This window comes from Schistocerca piceifrons, chromosome 7 (assembly GCF_021461385.2).
Source record: "Schistocerca piceifrons isolate TAMUIC-IGC-003096 chromosome 7, iqSchPice1.1, whole genome shotgun sequence".
Taxonomy (NCBI): Eukaryota; Metazoa; Arthropoda; class Insecta; order Orthoptera; family Acrididae; genus Schistocerca; species Schistocerca piceifrons.
The window spans coordinates 196,756,875-196,774,131 of record NC_060144.1 but is presented as its reverse complement, the minus strand read 5'-3'; the positions used below and the strand labels follow the sequence as shown (position 1 = coordinate 196,774,131).

General features: G+C 36.6%; 1 protein-coding gene across 2 annotated transcripts in view; it reads right to left on the bottom strand.

Annotated features, from left to right (window-relative positions):
• Positions 1–3,280: 3,280 nt before the first annotated feature.
• LOC124805062 (integrator complex subunit 3) overlaps positions 3,281–17,257 on the bottom strand; it is a 66,651-nt gene continuing 52,674 nt past the window's right edge. For both annotated transcript variants that reach the window (XM_047265486.1, XM_047265487.1), the window contains exons 14-16: positions 16,046–16,382; positions 10,951–11,130; positions 3,281–6,586 (exon numbers count right to left, since the gene is read on the bottom strand). In XM_047265486.1, the coding sequence (XP_047121442.1) occupies positions 6,512–6,586; positions 10,951–11,130; positions 16,046–16,382 (592 nt within the window). In that variant the 3' untranslated portion in view covers positions 3,281–6,511. The remainder of the gene's footprint in view (positions 6,587–10,950; positions 11,131–16,045; positions 16,383–17,257) is intronic.

Genomic DNA, 17,257 nt, shown 5'->3' with positions numbered 1-17,257 from the left:
GAACATGGACTGGGGGAAAGGAATGAAAAATGGCACTGCCAGAACATTTGGTTTAAGAACTATGAGAGAAGGTTGTGTATGTGGAAGAAACTTGGATATATTAGAAGGTTTCAAATTCATTATATAATGGTAAAGACACAAATTTTGAGACTGGGCTTTAAACTGTAAAACATTTCCAGAGGCAGATGGGGACTCTGACTGCAATGTATTAGTTATGAACTATACGTTACAACTAAATATATTGCAAAAATATATCAATTTACAAAGATGGGAGCTGAATGAAATTGAAAGAACCAGAGCTTCTTGAGAGCTGATGAGGGAACAGTAGCCAATGTTGGACTGTAAGAGGGGAATGAAATTCAATAGAAGATGAATGAATAGCTTTGAGAGATCAAATAATGAAGGCAGTCAGGAGCATGTGGAAAATGGCTATGCAGAAATGGCTGGTGAACAAATGCAAGGCTGTAGAAATGCAAATGGCTAGGGGAAAGATAGATGGTGCCAATAAGAAAATTAAGAGAGCTTTGGAGAAAAGAAAGTGTTATACAAAAAAAGGAAAGAAGACAGAAATACATAGAAGGGTTATATAAGGAAAACAAATTTGATGGCAATCTTATGGAAAGAGAAAAGGAAGTAGGTGAAGATGAGATGGGAGATATGATACTGTAAGAAAATTGTGACAGAGCATTGAAAGGCCTAAGGGGAAAGAAGGTCCTCAGAATTGTTGAGATCTTTGGGAGAGCCAGTATTGAAAAAAGCTATTTCACCTGCTATGTAAGGTATATGAATAGGCAAAATAGCCTCAGACTTCACGAAGAGTGTAATACTAAGAGTTCCAAAGAAGACAAATGATAATAGATATGACTGCTACTGAACCACCAGTTTGACAAGTCCTGGTTCCAAAATACTAATGTGATTTATTTACGTAAGAACTGGTAGAAGCCAACCTCAGGGAAGATAATTTTGTATTCAGGAGAAATGTACATATATATGAGGCAGTACTGATCCTACATCTCAGAAGACAGGTTGAAGAAATGTAAGCCTACATTATACCATTTGTAGATTTAGAGAAAGCTTTTGAGAATGGTGACTGGACTACACTCTTTGAAATTCTAAAGGTAGCATGGACAAAATGAAAGAAGCAGAAAGTTATTTACAACTTGTACAGAAACCACAGTGCAGCTATTTGAGACAAAGGAAGCTGTCACCAAGAACGTGGTGGGTCAGGGTTGTAGCCTATTTTCCACGTTAGTCAATCTGCAATCAGTAAAGGAACCCAAGGAGAAATTTGGAATGTGAATTATATCAGATGAAAGATTTATATTCATATTAAAACTGTTATCTCCTGCATCTGACAACAGATTGTAGCTACCTAATATTCTTTATTTGAATTGATAGTTTTTAGCATGGCTGGATTCTGATTGAGCTGAGAGACACATCCAGTTGCAGTTTGGGACTGGAGAGGGCTACTATTTTTTTTCTTTTTTATTTTCATTTCCAGCTATGGAGCTGAATTGGGAGAAGCCATTTTTGTTATTCCCTGGTGTGTTCAAGTAGAAATTATGTTTCATGGACGAGTCTTCTCCTTCCTGGGACAATGTCATTTCTTAGTGCAACGAATTTAGAGATGAAATAAATATTCTTGGGTGTCCAGTATAGCTACTAGCAAGGTTAATGCATTTTGTGTCCGGAGAATTACTCCACCTGAAAGCATATTGAGTGTATCCTTAGAAGTGTATCTCTCAATTTCTTTGAGCCAAGTCCTCATTATCCAATGATGCTCACACTGTACAACTGATAATCAAAATACTCCATATTTTGAGTTCTCTCAGCAGATGCTTCATAGATTGCCATTTCAACAATTACAATCAAAATCTAGTTCTCTGATATTTCTCTCTTTGCACAAAAGTGAAGGGACACAATTCACAGAAATTACTTTGTGTCCTCAGGTGTGGCTGCCACTCCCTTTTCTGGGAGAAGTATCATAGAGATAACGGTACTAAAATCTTTGAAATGTTGCAACAAGATGACACTTTAAATCTTCTGAACAGTCATTGTACAAAAGCTTAACAATAGACTGCCTGTTCTGACTTGACCTGTTGTTGTCATGAGTAAAAGAACATTTACTTGAGTAGCATAGAAAAAATTGCCAAATTTAGTACTAAGAATATCAGCAACAGTGTTGCCTCAAAAGTCGCTGCATGCTGTCATGATGTAACTGAACAAATGGCATCATCGCAAACAATCAGTGTGGGAACTACGGAACATTGCATGCTACTGAATGACTAAGTTACTGCAGCAATGCTTATACATCAGGCTGACTTCAAGTGCTCACTTACAATTCTTGTAAGGACACAAATTATTTATTGTAATTGAACTTATTGACAAAGCCCATTGTATAAGAAAATACTGAATGGCTAATAAAGATTCTTATTTTTTCAGAACTGTCATTCCATTGAAAGCAACCGAGCAACTATACGTCGAACTTCACTGTGGCTGTTTTGTGAATTACTGTGAGACAGCCTGCCCCCTCCGTCAGCTATAGAGTGTAATTCCAACAGCTTCATTCCACATTTATTACTATTTGCCAGCAGAAAGTGCTCATCTACCTGTTGTTCATGCTGAAAACTAGGGCTACACTGTAAATTAAATGGCAGTGTAAATAATGTATTTTGACTGTGCAGAGCAATGCATTAATAGATCATGTTTGCTATTTCTACCAGATCAGGGGATTAAGATAATGCACATGTAGCACAGTGTATTCTGTTCATTCTGACACACAACTAATCAGTACTATATGCTGACCATCCAGTTCCGATTTTGCTCTCACAAAAATGAATAATAATTGTTGAAGAGCAATGTATGGAACCTGTTATAAAATACTGATTGTCTATTAGAAGGATGGACTAAAAATCAGTGATAAGTGATGCACAATGTAGTTTCCCTAGTAACAATAATGAAGAACTGATTATCTTACAACGAAAACTGTATGAGTGTTGCTTTAAATTAATTTTAAGACCACAATTCTTGTTGGGTGTGATCTCTTGAAAAAAGTGTGTGTTTCTCAGCTTTAAGTAAGAATGTTATTACTGGCATAAGTAATGGCTCCATTGATTTGTAAATCTTCTGGGAGTTTTTTTAGAAGGTGGCAAGGACTGAAAAAAATAAAGAACAAAAAACTGAAGTTCATTAATCCTATTTCACAGCCATCAGTTCATAAAATACAAAGAAATAATATAAATTTTTTGTCCATATTCTGATGAACCTTTTCATCCTATAATTAACATTTATCTACATTTTGTACTATCTCACTTTCATTAAGGCAATCAATCAATAACCAAAAAACATAGTACTAAGATATAACATTTTCCTGGTAATATATGATTGCACACATATTAATTACAGAATACCATGCATTATTAATGTGGAAAAGGGTCAAAAGGCTAACCTTAAGACTATGCCACATCAGCAGCACACAATCAAAATAAACCAAGGGGCTAAGCTGCAATTATAACAACAAAAGCTTCTTGCCATAAAAGTCTTCAATTTACACAACAGGGCAGACATTCAAGGTGGATGTGGAATTTCAGAATTCAAAAATCATTAGTCCAGTCATATACGTGTTACACAGTTTTTTTAATTCCCTTCAATTTTTTATATGCAATAAAGGAGTTCAGAATCTTCCCGACTCAAACCCAGGTCTTTGTTTATTATGGGCAAAGTAAGCAGAACTTCTTCGAAGCTTGGAAAGTATACAAGAAGTGCTGACTAAATTGAGCCTAAATAAAAAGGCAGTGAGTTCTGCCTGAATAAAATGATTGGTAACAGCATTATCCACAAAAACCAGGGGTCTGCATTCTAGTTTCTGTTTGACATGCAGTTGTATGTAACAGGAAGTTTCATGAATCTCACCCTCTGGTGCAGACTGAAAGATTAATTTTGGAAACACAGGAGATGTTTACTGAATATTTTACAGAAATTATAAATCACACCAGACCATCGCAAAACAGATGGATTTCATATTATTGTGCACAGTGAAAATCAAGTGGGATTACATAATTTTATAGTTGTAAAAGAAATCCTACTCACAAGTAACAATTCTACAGAAAATTATCAGTGTCCACAGTTTTTAGAATCTTTTACCACATTTTATGAGTTATTTTAACCCTGTCATCAATCTGAAAAATAATAAATAAACTATTAGGTACAAAAATAAAATATGTGAAATGTGATCCAAACAGTTATCCTATTGTAATTATTTTCCATTCAAAATTAATTGCAATACTGTCATGCTGCACTATGAAATTCATTTTGTTTATCATTCAGACCTAATAAAGTGAAAGTATACCTCTTACCTGTAATGTCAGTAATATGTTCATCACAAAAAGGAGGGAGATAGGTTGACTGTAATGGAGGGCAGGGAGAACAAAAGCAAACAGTTTGTGCAGATTAACATATGGAGCCACTGTAAATCAACTGAGGCAGCTACATACCAAAAAAATTCTTCCACTTGTCATTTTTTCTGATGCCTGGCAAAAGTTTCATATATTACTCTGAAAACAAAGTGTAAGATACCAAGTTTTTTTTCATTTAGGTAATAAACTACAACTGTGTTTAAAAAATATTTTATCTTCTAACACCTGTATCACAGGTGCAGAATGCCGAAATGGAGTTTTTCACAACATTTCAAATGTATTCACAATATATTTACACAAAAGTAATGAAAATAAGGAGGTAATTAAAACTCTCTAGTTTTCGGCTGCCAAATGCAGCCATATTAAAAATGATAAAATTCGTGATCTGTCCGTATATGACAAAATTACTATACATTTCAACAGTTGTCCGATACGAAACATTAATACAAAGATAATTTTTGATTCATCACAAATATCACAAATACAAAAATTTCACAATAATGACAAGGTGGAAAATGTACTGTACAATTTGAACAAGAAAAATTTCACTGTAATTTTTCCTCTTACTAAGTTAATATTTACAATAATTACACTGTAATAAATAGAGCTACAAGTTTCACACGGCAAAGAAGTTAACAAAGTAGTAAGATCATATAAATGCAAGGTATGATCTGAATAACTTCATTTTATACAATTCTCTTATCTCACTTGCTATGAGTTCATAAGGAAATATCCAACAACTAACACAGTGCAGATAAGTGACAGTTTTAACAGGGAAGGCACACAAGTTGCACTGATTTTTTTATGATGATGCCCTCTCATTTTTATTCACATCTCAGTGGAATGCACGATTCTCTTGTGTAACTCCTCTGTCTTAATGTTACATGCATCTTTATCACAATTTAAGTTTCTCTTACGACGTTTACTTCTATTTATTCCAAATAAAGATAGAATTCTGCACATATACATGTACATATGTAGCCTTGGAACCAGTCACAGTTTGTGAGGTTTTATCTGGAAACATACTGACAAGATAACACTTACTGACAGCATGTTTAATTTTTCTTCATAAAATGCTAGACAGTATAGTCTTGAATTATCTCATTTCCATAAGATTATTAGCTCTTACCTGTCAGCAATGTTTAATAAATATAAACTACATCGTGGAGAAATTCTTTATAGCAGCAGCAAAAATCAGGATCTAGCATGCTAGTAAAAACTACTGCATTCTTATTTACTGCTTTGCAGTCCATGCGAACTGCACCCGTATAATAACATTGTTAAAAAAAATATTTGCAATTTCTTCAGAAGCTCAAGTTCTGAATTTAAAATGGTGCTACTTTTATTAAAGCTTGCCAAATGCTATTCCACATTCTGTCAATCAAGGCACTTGTAATGATTATTTATCTAAAGGGAATAGCTGCATGCAAATTGTGACTGTTCACATACATGTTTCAAACTTACAGCTTATATTGTTTCCGTGATTAAATGTTTTCAGTCAAAATTAACAGCACACTGAACAGCATCGTACTCCAGACAATGAAATGAGCCACTCTAAGAAGAGTGCTTGACAATGTAAATATATACAATAAACCACTCTTCATAAAATATAGTCTATGTTCACCTAGTAGAACAACACTACAAGGTGCAGGAATGAATGTGTCCTCTGGAGTGGCAATATTTTCATGCCAACGTTCTGCCGTCATTAAATTATAACTATAAAATCTGTTAACACTCTGAACACCAAATCCAGTTTTTCACTCGCACGTTACACATAAACAAGGGTCAATGTTGTTGCCGTCTGGGTCCAAAACAACACTAAGACATGAGGGTTTTCACTGACACACGAAATGGTCAGTTCATTTATTTACAAAAGTATGTTACTGTACACACGATCAAGTTTACCCTGCAAAACAACTCGGAGAGGAAGAGCACCATAAATCTATGCCCATCAAGAGAATATGAAGTCATAATAATACGCCCTTCTTTGACAACACCAACTTTATGGTTTGGCCACCAATTTGTCAGTCATATAGAAGGGCACCATTGAGGTTCTGTCACCAGCTCCACACACTTTGTTCACCATAACTGTGCGGTCAGTCACTGTCCGAGCCTACTGGATTAGTCTTTTTCCTCTTTTTCGCTTGCTTTGGCTTCACCACCTCCTCTTCCTTTATAAATAAAACAAAACAAAAATCAATGCATACATTAAACACATTTAGTGAAGAAATTATGTTTTATTCTACAAAGCTTATTTACATTACCAGGAAATTGTTAATAAATGTGCTATTGCAGAAATTGTTTCATTCATTACTTGATACACAATTAACTAGATTATATGTCAGTCTACAGCAAATGAACCTGTCTTCTATATCTGGCAGGTCATCATTTATGTCATATTCTCTCGTTTCTTCTATTTTCTCACTCTTAATCAAGAACACTGAAACACAAAAATTTTCCTTCCCATTCTATCTAAACATTTCCTGCATCTCCTCCATATTCAGTTACAAACAATGACTTTTCGATGATCCTAGTTAGGCAGTCATAGTTTCTATATTATGAACCTTTATATGTTTGCAGGCCTTATGCTCTATACTCTACTGGTCCTAATTATTTCTGTTACTTTGCTATACAGAAACACAAGTAGTATGAAGCTGTATTACGATTATTCTGATAACATTCAGTTTATTGACCTTTAATTTTAAAAAATTTAATTCTTGGAATAGAGAGACAGCCTATTCAGTACACCTGAATGTTAAAAAAAATGGTTCAAATGGCTCTGAGCACTATGGAACTTAACATCTATGGTCATCAGTCCCCTAGAACTTAGAACTACTTAAACCTAACTAACCTAAGGACACCACACAACACCCAGTCATCACGAGGCAGAGAAAATCCCCGACCCCGCCGGGAATCGAACCCGGGAACCCGGGCGTGGGAAGCGAGAACGCTACCGCACGATCACGAGCTGCGGATCTCACTGTTAAATTCAGTTCACTTTTAGCCTCAGCCAACCTCCAGTCCAGGCCTTTTGTGATACCTTCTTTACTTTTATTTATACTAGCCACCATAACACCCTCTCCCCCCGCCCCCATCCCCCCCAGTTCTTATTTGCGTAAGTTTCTACTCTCAACTTTTATCCCTTTTCCTATGTAGTCTCATAGAAGATTTTCAGTTTTATTGCACCATTCTGCTCCTAAATTGCTACACTCTTGCTTATAATGAAATCTTTTAGTCAATGAATATCATAAACTATTCTGGAATGAATATTACAGTTTTTGCGCCATTAACTGACCTATATATACCACCAGTCCACACCTTCTTGGTATATTTCAACCCAAAGTGCATCTAGTTTAAAGTTATGTGTTAACAAAGACATTATGAAACACGTTGTCTCATGTTCTACACATGGAATACCAATACCTATCTAACATACTGACAAAGGCTGATTTCCAACCAAGAGAATTTTGTATGAAAGCAATTAAATTATTTAATCTGCAGGTGTGCTTAGAATATTCCCTGCAGAGGTTTCAGTATTCTCCTTTTGTATTTTGTCGGCATGTTACGTAATGCCTGTCCTCCTCCAGCTGAGATTAAAATAATTACTGCACATTATTTCAGAACACAATGAGATTTTTGAATGTACTGACAGAGTGTCAGATTATAGCACAAGTGGCTTCAGTTCTCAGTAAAACTTTGGTTGCAGTAGTAGCAGTCCTACCTGTGGCTCTGCAAGAGTGAAAGGCAGTCGCAAAAAAAAAAAAGAGGAGACACTTTACAAATGAGTAAACAAGTGTGTTACATAACTTAGCAAAGCAAGCTGTACTCCTGGCCATGTCAGGAACTAACTTGGTCACATTACTAGGTACAGCCACAGTCTGGTTCAAAGTAGTATCTCATAGCCCAAGTACAGATTGCGAGCTCAGGAAATGCCTTCATGAGCAGCTACAACGCGCTTGCTGTTAGCATCATAAATTCACTGATAATGTGATGGAAGCAAGAGTGACAGCATAGAAGGAAAAAGTGACAGAATGTGCACTCAAATGGAGTAAGTCAATGGTGTGGAAATTACAGTAGGAAGGACATGACACTGAGCATAATGGAATTCAGGTATCTAGAAAAGAAGTCCACATAATAAATATTCCATTGACAATATGTTTAACTGTGTTATTAGACAGCAGTTTCTGTATATTATCAACAGTGCGAAAAGAAAAGCCACCTTTGAGAATAATTCACGGCCAACAATTCGAAGTCAACAAGGAAACTCTGAAAAACAAAATTTTCGAATCTATGGGACTGGGTTTTAAAGACATTACAATAAACAAGTCTTCATGGGTGAGCAAGATGACATACCTTCCTAAAAGCATACAGCATTAGATTTTTATACAAAATGAACCATCATAGTTGAAGAGGTTCTACACTAGTACAAATATTAAAATGTACACTATTAATATTTTCCATCCCATTTTTCTTAGGTATGGAAATAATACACATGTAGAAAAAGGGTTAGCAAACTTCCTAGATGAAAACAAACAAGAAAAAATGATATGGGTATTACCCAGATTGTAGGATAAAGTACTTCTAATTAGTGAAAGTAGATCTAAAAATTGTCTTCCACCATAATATATAAAATATATTTAAGAAAACATATATTTTCTGCTTACTTACCTAAATACAGTAGCGAACAGATATTTTTAGTATCTCAATAGAAATAAAGGCCATTATACTATGAGGGCGCCCAGAAAATAATGCCACACATTTTTTCCTCAGCACACAACAATTTTGTTAAAGTGAGACATTATGTATGAATTCTTTGAAGCTTCCTTAGGGTGAAAGCAAAATTTCCAGTTCCTCTGACAAACACTGTAGCTGCAGCAATGACACTGGTTCAAGATGTACACGCAGTATGTCATCATTGAATTTCTCACTGCACACAAAGAAACTGTTGCGAATATTCAGGAACATTTTTTTAAGTCTGTGGAGCATCTGCAGTCGAGAGGAGTACAGTGAGTCATTCGATACAGGGGGTGAGACCATCAGAAGGCAGTTTGCCAGAGTTCCCTGATTCACAGCGACTAGAGAGACCGTCCACAGCTGTCATGCCAGACACATAACAGACCAACATGCTGATGATCTCATTCTCAAGGATCACTGCATCACGTCTTGGCATTGGGTGGTGCTGCTGCTGCTGATCAGCAAAGGAAGTATGGGTGCAATTATCCACATTCTTGGATACTCAAAGGTTTGTGCACGATGAGTTACATGCTGTCTTGTGCAACACAAAACTCTGAGAAAAAACATTTGCTCCAAGTTGTTGCAACATTTTGATGCTGAGAGGAGGCTTTCTTGCTCCAGACTGTGATGGGTGATGAAACCTGGGTTTACCATTTTCAGTGCAAAAGAAAACTCAAAGCTTCTGTCTGTAAGACTGTGTTTTGGGACTGTAAGGATGTGATTCTCATTGATATGATGCCACAACGGCAGTACCAACAGTGCAGAAGCATATGTGAACACATTAATCACACTAAATGTTTATACTGACTTCAGTGCCATAACCACCCTGGGAATGTTTCAGTTCAACACAATTATGCTTGGCCTCACACAAGTTTGAGGACTTCCGAACATATTGCGAAATACTGTTGGACTGTGTTATACAGCCCACTCTACAGCTCTGACCTAACTGCCTCACACTTCCACTTTTCATACCATTAAAAGATAGCATTTGCACAAGACTTTTTGAGGGTGACAAGGACATGATTTGTGCAGTGAAGAAGTGGCTTCGTGACCAGAACAATGCCTGGTGCCGACGGGATGTATGTTTCCTTTTGTCTTTCTGGAAGATAGTCATAGATCTGGAAGGAGATTACATGGAAAAATAGGGTGGGTAGATAAAACAACATTATTTCAAGTGTGTAATATATAATTGTATAACAAAAAAATGTCAGACATTATTTCCTGGGTGACCCTAATATAATGAAGACAGAAAAATGTACTACACTTTTAGGCCATTAGTAAGTTAAAAAATTTCATATGGAAGTTCAAACAATGGAAACTGCAGGTTGGAATACCAACAACATAAGGAAAAGACAGATTGTTACTCACCGTAAAGATGACACATTGAGTTGTAGACAGGCACAACAAAATGACAGTTACACATCATCTTTCAGACAAAGCCTTCTTCAAAAAGGAAACACACACACGTTCATTCACACAAGCAAGTACATCTCACACACACGACTGCCATCTACAGGAGCTTGGACCCGTTCAAGCTGCTGCAGATGGCAGTCATGTACGTGTGAGATGTTCTTGTATATATCTTGTATATATCTTTTCCTTATACTGTCATATGGACATTCATCTCCCACCACCATGGTGAGAACTTTAAGAGCAGTGTACTGGGACAATTACATTTACCATGGTATTCTATGAAAAACATGCTGACAAGATCAGTTCCAACTCCAATTATGTGAGCACAGTTGTCTAGATTCACACATTAAAAAACTTTAAAATGTACAAGGTTTGACCACTTTCTTACCTCACTAGAATCTTCTGAGGAATCAGATGGCCGAGTTGCTTGCCTCCCTTTCCCTCTTGGTTTACGACCACCCCCTCCCCCACCTCCTCTCCGACCCCGGGGTTCCAGTTCCTCTACTTCAGCAAGGGCAAAGAGGTCAGAGAAACGTTTCCTCTGTGGATCACTGCACTGGGACTGTGCCTGCAATTAGAATATAGCACTGTAGTGTTAAAACTTCAACTGCATAAATAACTAAAATAACTATTGGGTTATACGCTGCTCTAAATTTCTGAATACAAATTACACTACAGAAAATTTGTATTTCTTTTTGTTAAATGTGCTAATCATTTGGTAAGATTCAATGCAACACAAACAATAAACACAGTTTACTTGGTATCATCCATGTCAGATACGAGGTGGTGGTTGTTAAAATCAATCTTAAAATGTGTGTTCAACAACCTTTCAAAACGCAAAAGCACTAAAATTGACGCACTTCAAAAGAGCAAGCCTCTATCATCAGAATTATTTTGCAATAATCCTATGAAAGCAATAAGGATAAAGATTTATCACTTTTATTGGATACCAGTGGAATAATTCTGACAATGGTGGCTAGCATCTTTGAAATACATCAATTTTGGTGCTTTTACATTGTGAAAGCTGGTTGAGCCTACATTTTAAAATTATCACAGTTTATTCTTAATCATGATAACAGGAAAATAATATTAACTACACACCACTGGAAAATGTTCATTTCATTGTATTTTAAGTAGAGCTGATGAAGTTGATGATGAAACCAAACCCAGAACTCTATACATGATGGTGAAAAATTATCTGAAACATTTATGCAATGGTCATGGACACAGATAACATCGGAGTTAATAAGTGTCTTCCCACAATCTTCAATGTTGTAGTAATGTTTGTCTCCCTATCTTGGGAAACAGCAGTGTCTTATAACTGAGCCCTGTTCACTCCCCAAGCTGTATATGAAGTGTTACTTTTGAGCAAAAATGTTTAGAAAGCAGAATTTCAGTAAGCTGAACTGCAAAGTGGTTTCATGTCTATCGGTTGTGCAACCAATCTAAAGGGGCAGTCAAATGAAAACTGAACACCCACCACAATGGGCCATGGAATGGTTCCATTCACATGTAATCACCACATGTGTTACGACGTCCACAACCTCCCTCACTCTCGCACTTTCTTGTCCAAGTGAAACTGACGTCCACTCATGTCTTTCTTCAGCTCACCGAAAGTATGTAAAACATATGATGGAAAACAAAGAATATATGCAGGATGTTGCTGTGTTTTCCAATCAAATCTCTAAATTATAGCCTTCATCTGATTGGCAGTGTGGGAGGACGGGCATTATTGTGCAACAGAAATGGTTCCATCTGACACCATTCCTTGGTGTTTTGACAGTGCACTGACAATGGTTTCACGCTCAAGGAACTCAACAGCTGAGGACCCCTGCAGTCAAAGAAGAAAGTTATCAGAGTCTTACTGGAACTTGTGTGAACAGCTTTGGATTTGTTTGGTGGGTGAGATGTTTCCACTGCTGGCTTTGCTGTTTGCCCTTAGGCTGTTGGAATGCTGTTGGATGGAATCATCCTGTTGCATGATAATGCCCACTCCCACATTGCCCATTAGGCAAAGGCTACACATGAGGGATTTGGTTGGGGATCACTTCAACATCTTCCATACAGCCAGGATCTTTCACTGTGTGTTTTTCACTTCTTTGGCAAGTTGAAGACAAACATGCATGGATGTCGGTTTCAGTCTGGCGAGGAAGACAGGAGTGGGTGCAATTGTGGATCTGTCAGCAACAAACCGTGTTCTACAAAACAGGAATTGACTGTCTTTTCTCCCTTTGTGATATATGTCTTAATGTATGTGGTGATTATTTTTGAATGGAATCATTCCATGGTTTCCTTACGGCAGGTGTTCGGTTTTCATTTGACTGCCTTTCGTAACTGTGACAGTGACATGCTCAGGTTAATGTGTCTACATTTAAAAAAAAAAGACATGGAGTGGAACAGTGCATATAAGGTAAGCAGAATTTAAATTCATTACACAATTTAAGTGAAATCAAATATTTGCCATATATGAGCCTGGTACACAGCAAACACAATCCTTTCTACATATACATTTCATGCAGAGAAGAACTAGTTCACTGTGGCCAATAGGAGATTCTGATTCCAGTCAGGTGATTTCCATCTCAGTCACAGTCGACATTCCCACACAGAGGAGCAGTTAGGATCAGTTTATACTTCTTTGCTCCCTCATAATAATACTGCGTAGTACTAATATTAACAATTACTATTATGAGGACATAGTTATTACCTACTGACTGCATTTTTGGTAGAGTACTGAAACTTCTATATAAAGGACAATTTTTGTAACATAAGAGGAATGTAATGAGCTCTGCCAGTCAGTGGGTGAAGTAAGAAACCTTGTTAAAGAATGGAGAGCAATAGACATTAAATTCCTATCAGAGGGCCTATGAAATTTAGATCACAGAAGTGAAAGGAAATGAATTTTCACATACCAGTATGATGCTATGTGAAACACTCATATTGATATGGAAGTGATTGCATCCTAGAGGTCTCAGCATTATGTACAAGGGCAAAAGTCTCTTTAGAAATGCAGATGGACAATTACAAATTTCTTCTCTTAACCACGAGCTGCAGCACTTCTCAGCCACACAATCTCACATGACAAGAAGAAAGATGTTGCTAGCTTGCTGTGAACTATTTTTAGAGATGACTGGCAAAAACAACAGGACATAAGTTGGTGTACATCTATCATTTACAATAGTCCCATGTTGTTCAATACAGAGAGAGAGAAAATTGCTTGTGAATATGTAGATGCTTTTGGTTTATATGTTTAAGTGTAACAGTTGCCACAAAGAATTGTTCTAATAACAGGAAATGCCACTGTTACATCACTGTATTCTGTTATAGGTGATTTGAAACATTTTAAATAATTGCGAAGGAACGATAAAATCAGAACTTTTACTAAAACACTGAATATCAATGTTACAGTTGGCAGTTTATAATTTTACAGTTGGCAGTTTATAATTTTTTCCCATGATATCACATACTAAATTGTTACAAATATGATGTAGTGTAAGAAGCATTATACAATAGGATTTAAGTTGTTTTCAGAAAACAACACATTCACTTTTGGAAATCATTCAGCGTTGAACATGTCCAAAATGTTTCAGCACATGAGAATATGTCCATATTTAAATGTACTTGTTAAAGCAATATTTTCAGTGTAGACTTGATTTACAGATATGAACTGCCTTTTAGCACAAAAGTAAAGGCATTTGCATTGCAATATGTTGTTATTTTCATTCTTACATGTGCCTAAAATAAGATTTATGTTGATTGTGTGAAACTGTAGTTAGTGGGCATGTTCGTCTTTGCATGTCACTTCCCCAGTTACAAATACGTTTCCTGTATTACCTTACTGGATTGTAACAAAGGAGATCCATAAAAACAACAGTAGAGGGACGTTTATTACACTATATCCTACGTGGATGCATCAACAAAATTGTCACCTTGGCATGACTTCCTGAAGTCCCAGTTCCAAACTAGGTCCTTGCTACACATTATTTTCCTCCGATCAACTCTTATAGCTTTTCCTCACTCTCTAAATTCATAAAACCTTAAATTTCTTCTCAGTCATTCCTATATTTCTATGACTGTCATCAAAGCGCAACATCTCCTAGGCTACCTGCTATCAATGTCTACTCCAAATTGACTCTAAATGAGCCTTATAAATGGAAACTAACAAAAAGAGCATATTGTGAAACAAAACAGCAGAAGCTGTGATTACTTCAAAATGTAGCTAATTTTTTCCTGCATAGAAAGTACTCCAGAATAATGAAGGAAAGAATAACCTTAGCATGTGCCTGTAATTGTCAGTCATTCAGCCCTAATTTGTGCCTGTTCCTCCTGCTGCTGTCTATTTCTTTCTCCCTTTCAGTCCCATCTCCCCTTCTCTAATTTATTTCCTTTGCAAACTTCCCTCTCCTCTGCTATCTACATCTCAGATTTTCCAGTCTTATTTTTGTGACACTTTATTTTTTATGTTTGTTTTTGGTTAAGTGACATCCAACAATAAAAAAGGGACCTGATAACCCTGGAGTTAACTGGTACCCCATCCCATCCTCCTGTGTCTCTGTGTTTCAAAACATACTTGACATCACTGTAAAATTATTGTGAGTGCCATTTTTCTAATAAAATCAGAAGGAACCTGAATTTCATAAATAACTTTCAAGCTGTTACTACATGATTAAGTAGGTCTTAGCTATTAACAGTAGATCTTACTTATACAGAGAATTCATTGAACAGTTGACATTACATAAAAATAAGTGATTATTATTGCTAAGCTGTCATACTTAGTTTTCCAGCAGCTAAGTAATTATCCAGTAACACTTCTGTAGAATGAGCGTGTGCTAGTCAGCATACATGTTTTTAATTCTTCAAATATTTATGAAACAAGACATACTGTTCATAGTGTCGGTAATTATACACTGACTTATACCTGCTTCTTTTCACAACCACAACTAATAATTTTGCAGGATTCACAGCTTAAATTTACTGTAACCATCATCAGGTCTGTACAAACAGGGAAAAATACATTACTGACTAGCCCATACTCAGAAAAATGAAGCTGTCATATAGCACAATCTGTATGTAATGCTTCATATTTCCTTCTCTGATGCCAGTAACACTGCAAAGTTAATTATATCACAAGGAAAATTCAATTGAGAAAACTATTAAATGAGACAGAGTTTATGGCCAGCACTTAGCTTCAGAAGGACAGCTACAGTTGCATCCTCCTCTTCCTGGAGCCTGAGTAGCTTGCCCTTTCGCAACCTATTCTTCTCTCCTCCCCAAGGAAGAAACTAATGGTTCTGAGAGCTCAGTGCAGCATCATGTACTTTTATTTTTATACATATCTATATCAGCAGTACTAAATATTTTGCCCCCTGAAGGTACATACTGGTCAGCATTCTGTCTCTTACATTACTAATTGCAGTTGAGACTGTGAAAAATAAAAAGTTATTATTTGCAAAACTTGAATTGGTTGAACACCAAAACTTTCTCACCTGCAACAGGGCTCTTTGTACCACCTCTGACCCATACAGTCGGCAACCATTTTGTTTGCAGGATTGCCGTAAATGGTCGAGATGCCCGAGTACCTGCTCTACAGGAGGGGTACCACTACTTGGTGATGGTTTTCCTCCTGGTTGCTGATTCCCACCACCACGTTTTCGTTTCCCAGGTGATGAATTTGTTCCTCCAACTGGTGTCAGTAGCTGAGCAACGAGACGACATAACAATTCCTCATGCTCACGGCACCAACATCGTAATGCTGACACAACAAACATATCCCCACCTCGTACTTCTCTTGACAGAATTACCCGAAGGAGCTCTTCTGTTGGCCTGGAACAATGTGAGTACAGATTATTTTCAGAAAAAAAAAAAAACCAGAATAAACATAACACTCAAATTTTATTACATAACTCATTTATACAACACACAGTGTGCAAACAGAAGAAAAGAAATTTTAATTGTTTTCTTCTGTAAACTTAAAAAATAGTTACAGAAGAATAGGGAACTTAAAAGAAAAAAAAATAAAACTTATTTTGCAACTCTTGTTAAAAGCAAGACAATATAATTAAAAATGTGAACCATGGCAACACTTCAACAACATATTTGTTGCCTTTTAAAGAAAATTTTGGAGAAGAGAGAAGCAGAAAACTTCAGATACCAAGTGGCAGAAAAAAGAAGGCTGAAAGGTGGAAGGAATGTATGGAAGGGCTACATAACAGAAAGTAACTTTAAGACAATATTATGAAAAAGGAAGAGAAAATAGATGAAGATGTGGTGAGTGGTGCAAAACTGTGAGGAGAATTTTTGGATAACTGATACATCCAAGTTAAGAAGGGGTGCAATACAGTTCCCTTGGACATGCCTGAAGTTACTTCTACACCTGTCAACAATTCTCCATCCAAATAACAAGTTATGCCCTCACTAGTAATGATCCAACCTTTTTTAAAAATAAACAATGGTACAGTTCTGAATCAGATGCTTTTTGGAAATCAAGAAATACTGCATCCACCTTATTGCCTTGAGTCCACAATCCATCCAACCTATGAAATGTCCTTATCTCTCTTTGTGTTACACCTACTCCCAACCTTTTACCACATTGGTTATATCCCTGTGGAAGACCCAAGTGCAAGATCTGTCCTATGCACCTACCCAGCACATCCTATTTCAGTCTTGCCACATGTATATCTTATCCCAGCAGTAGCAGG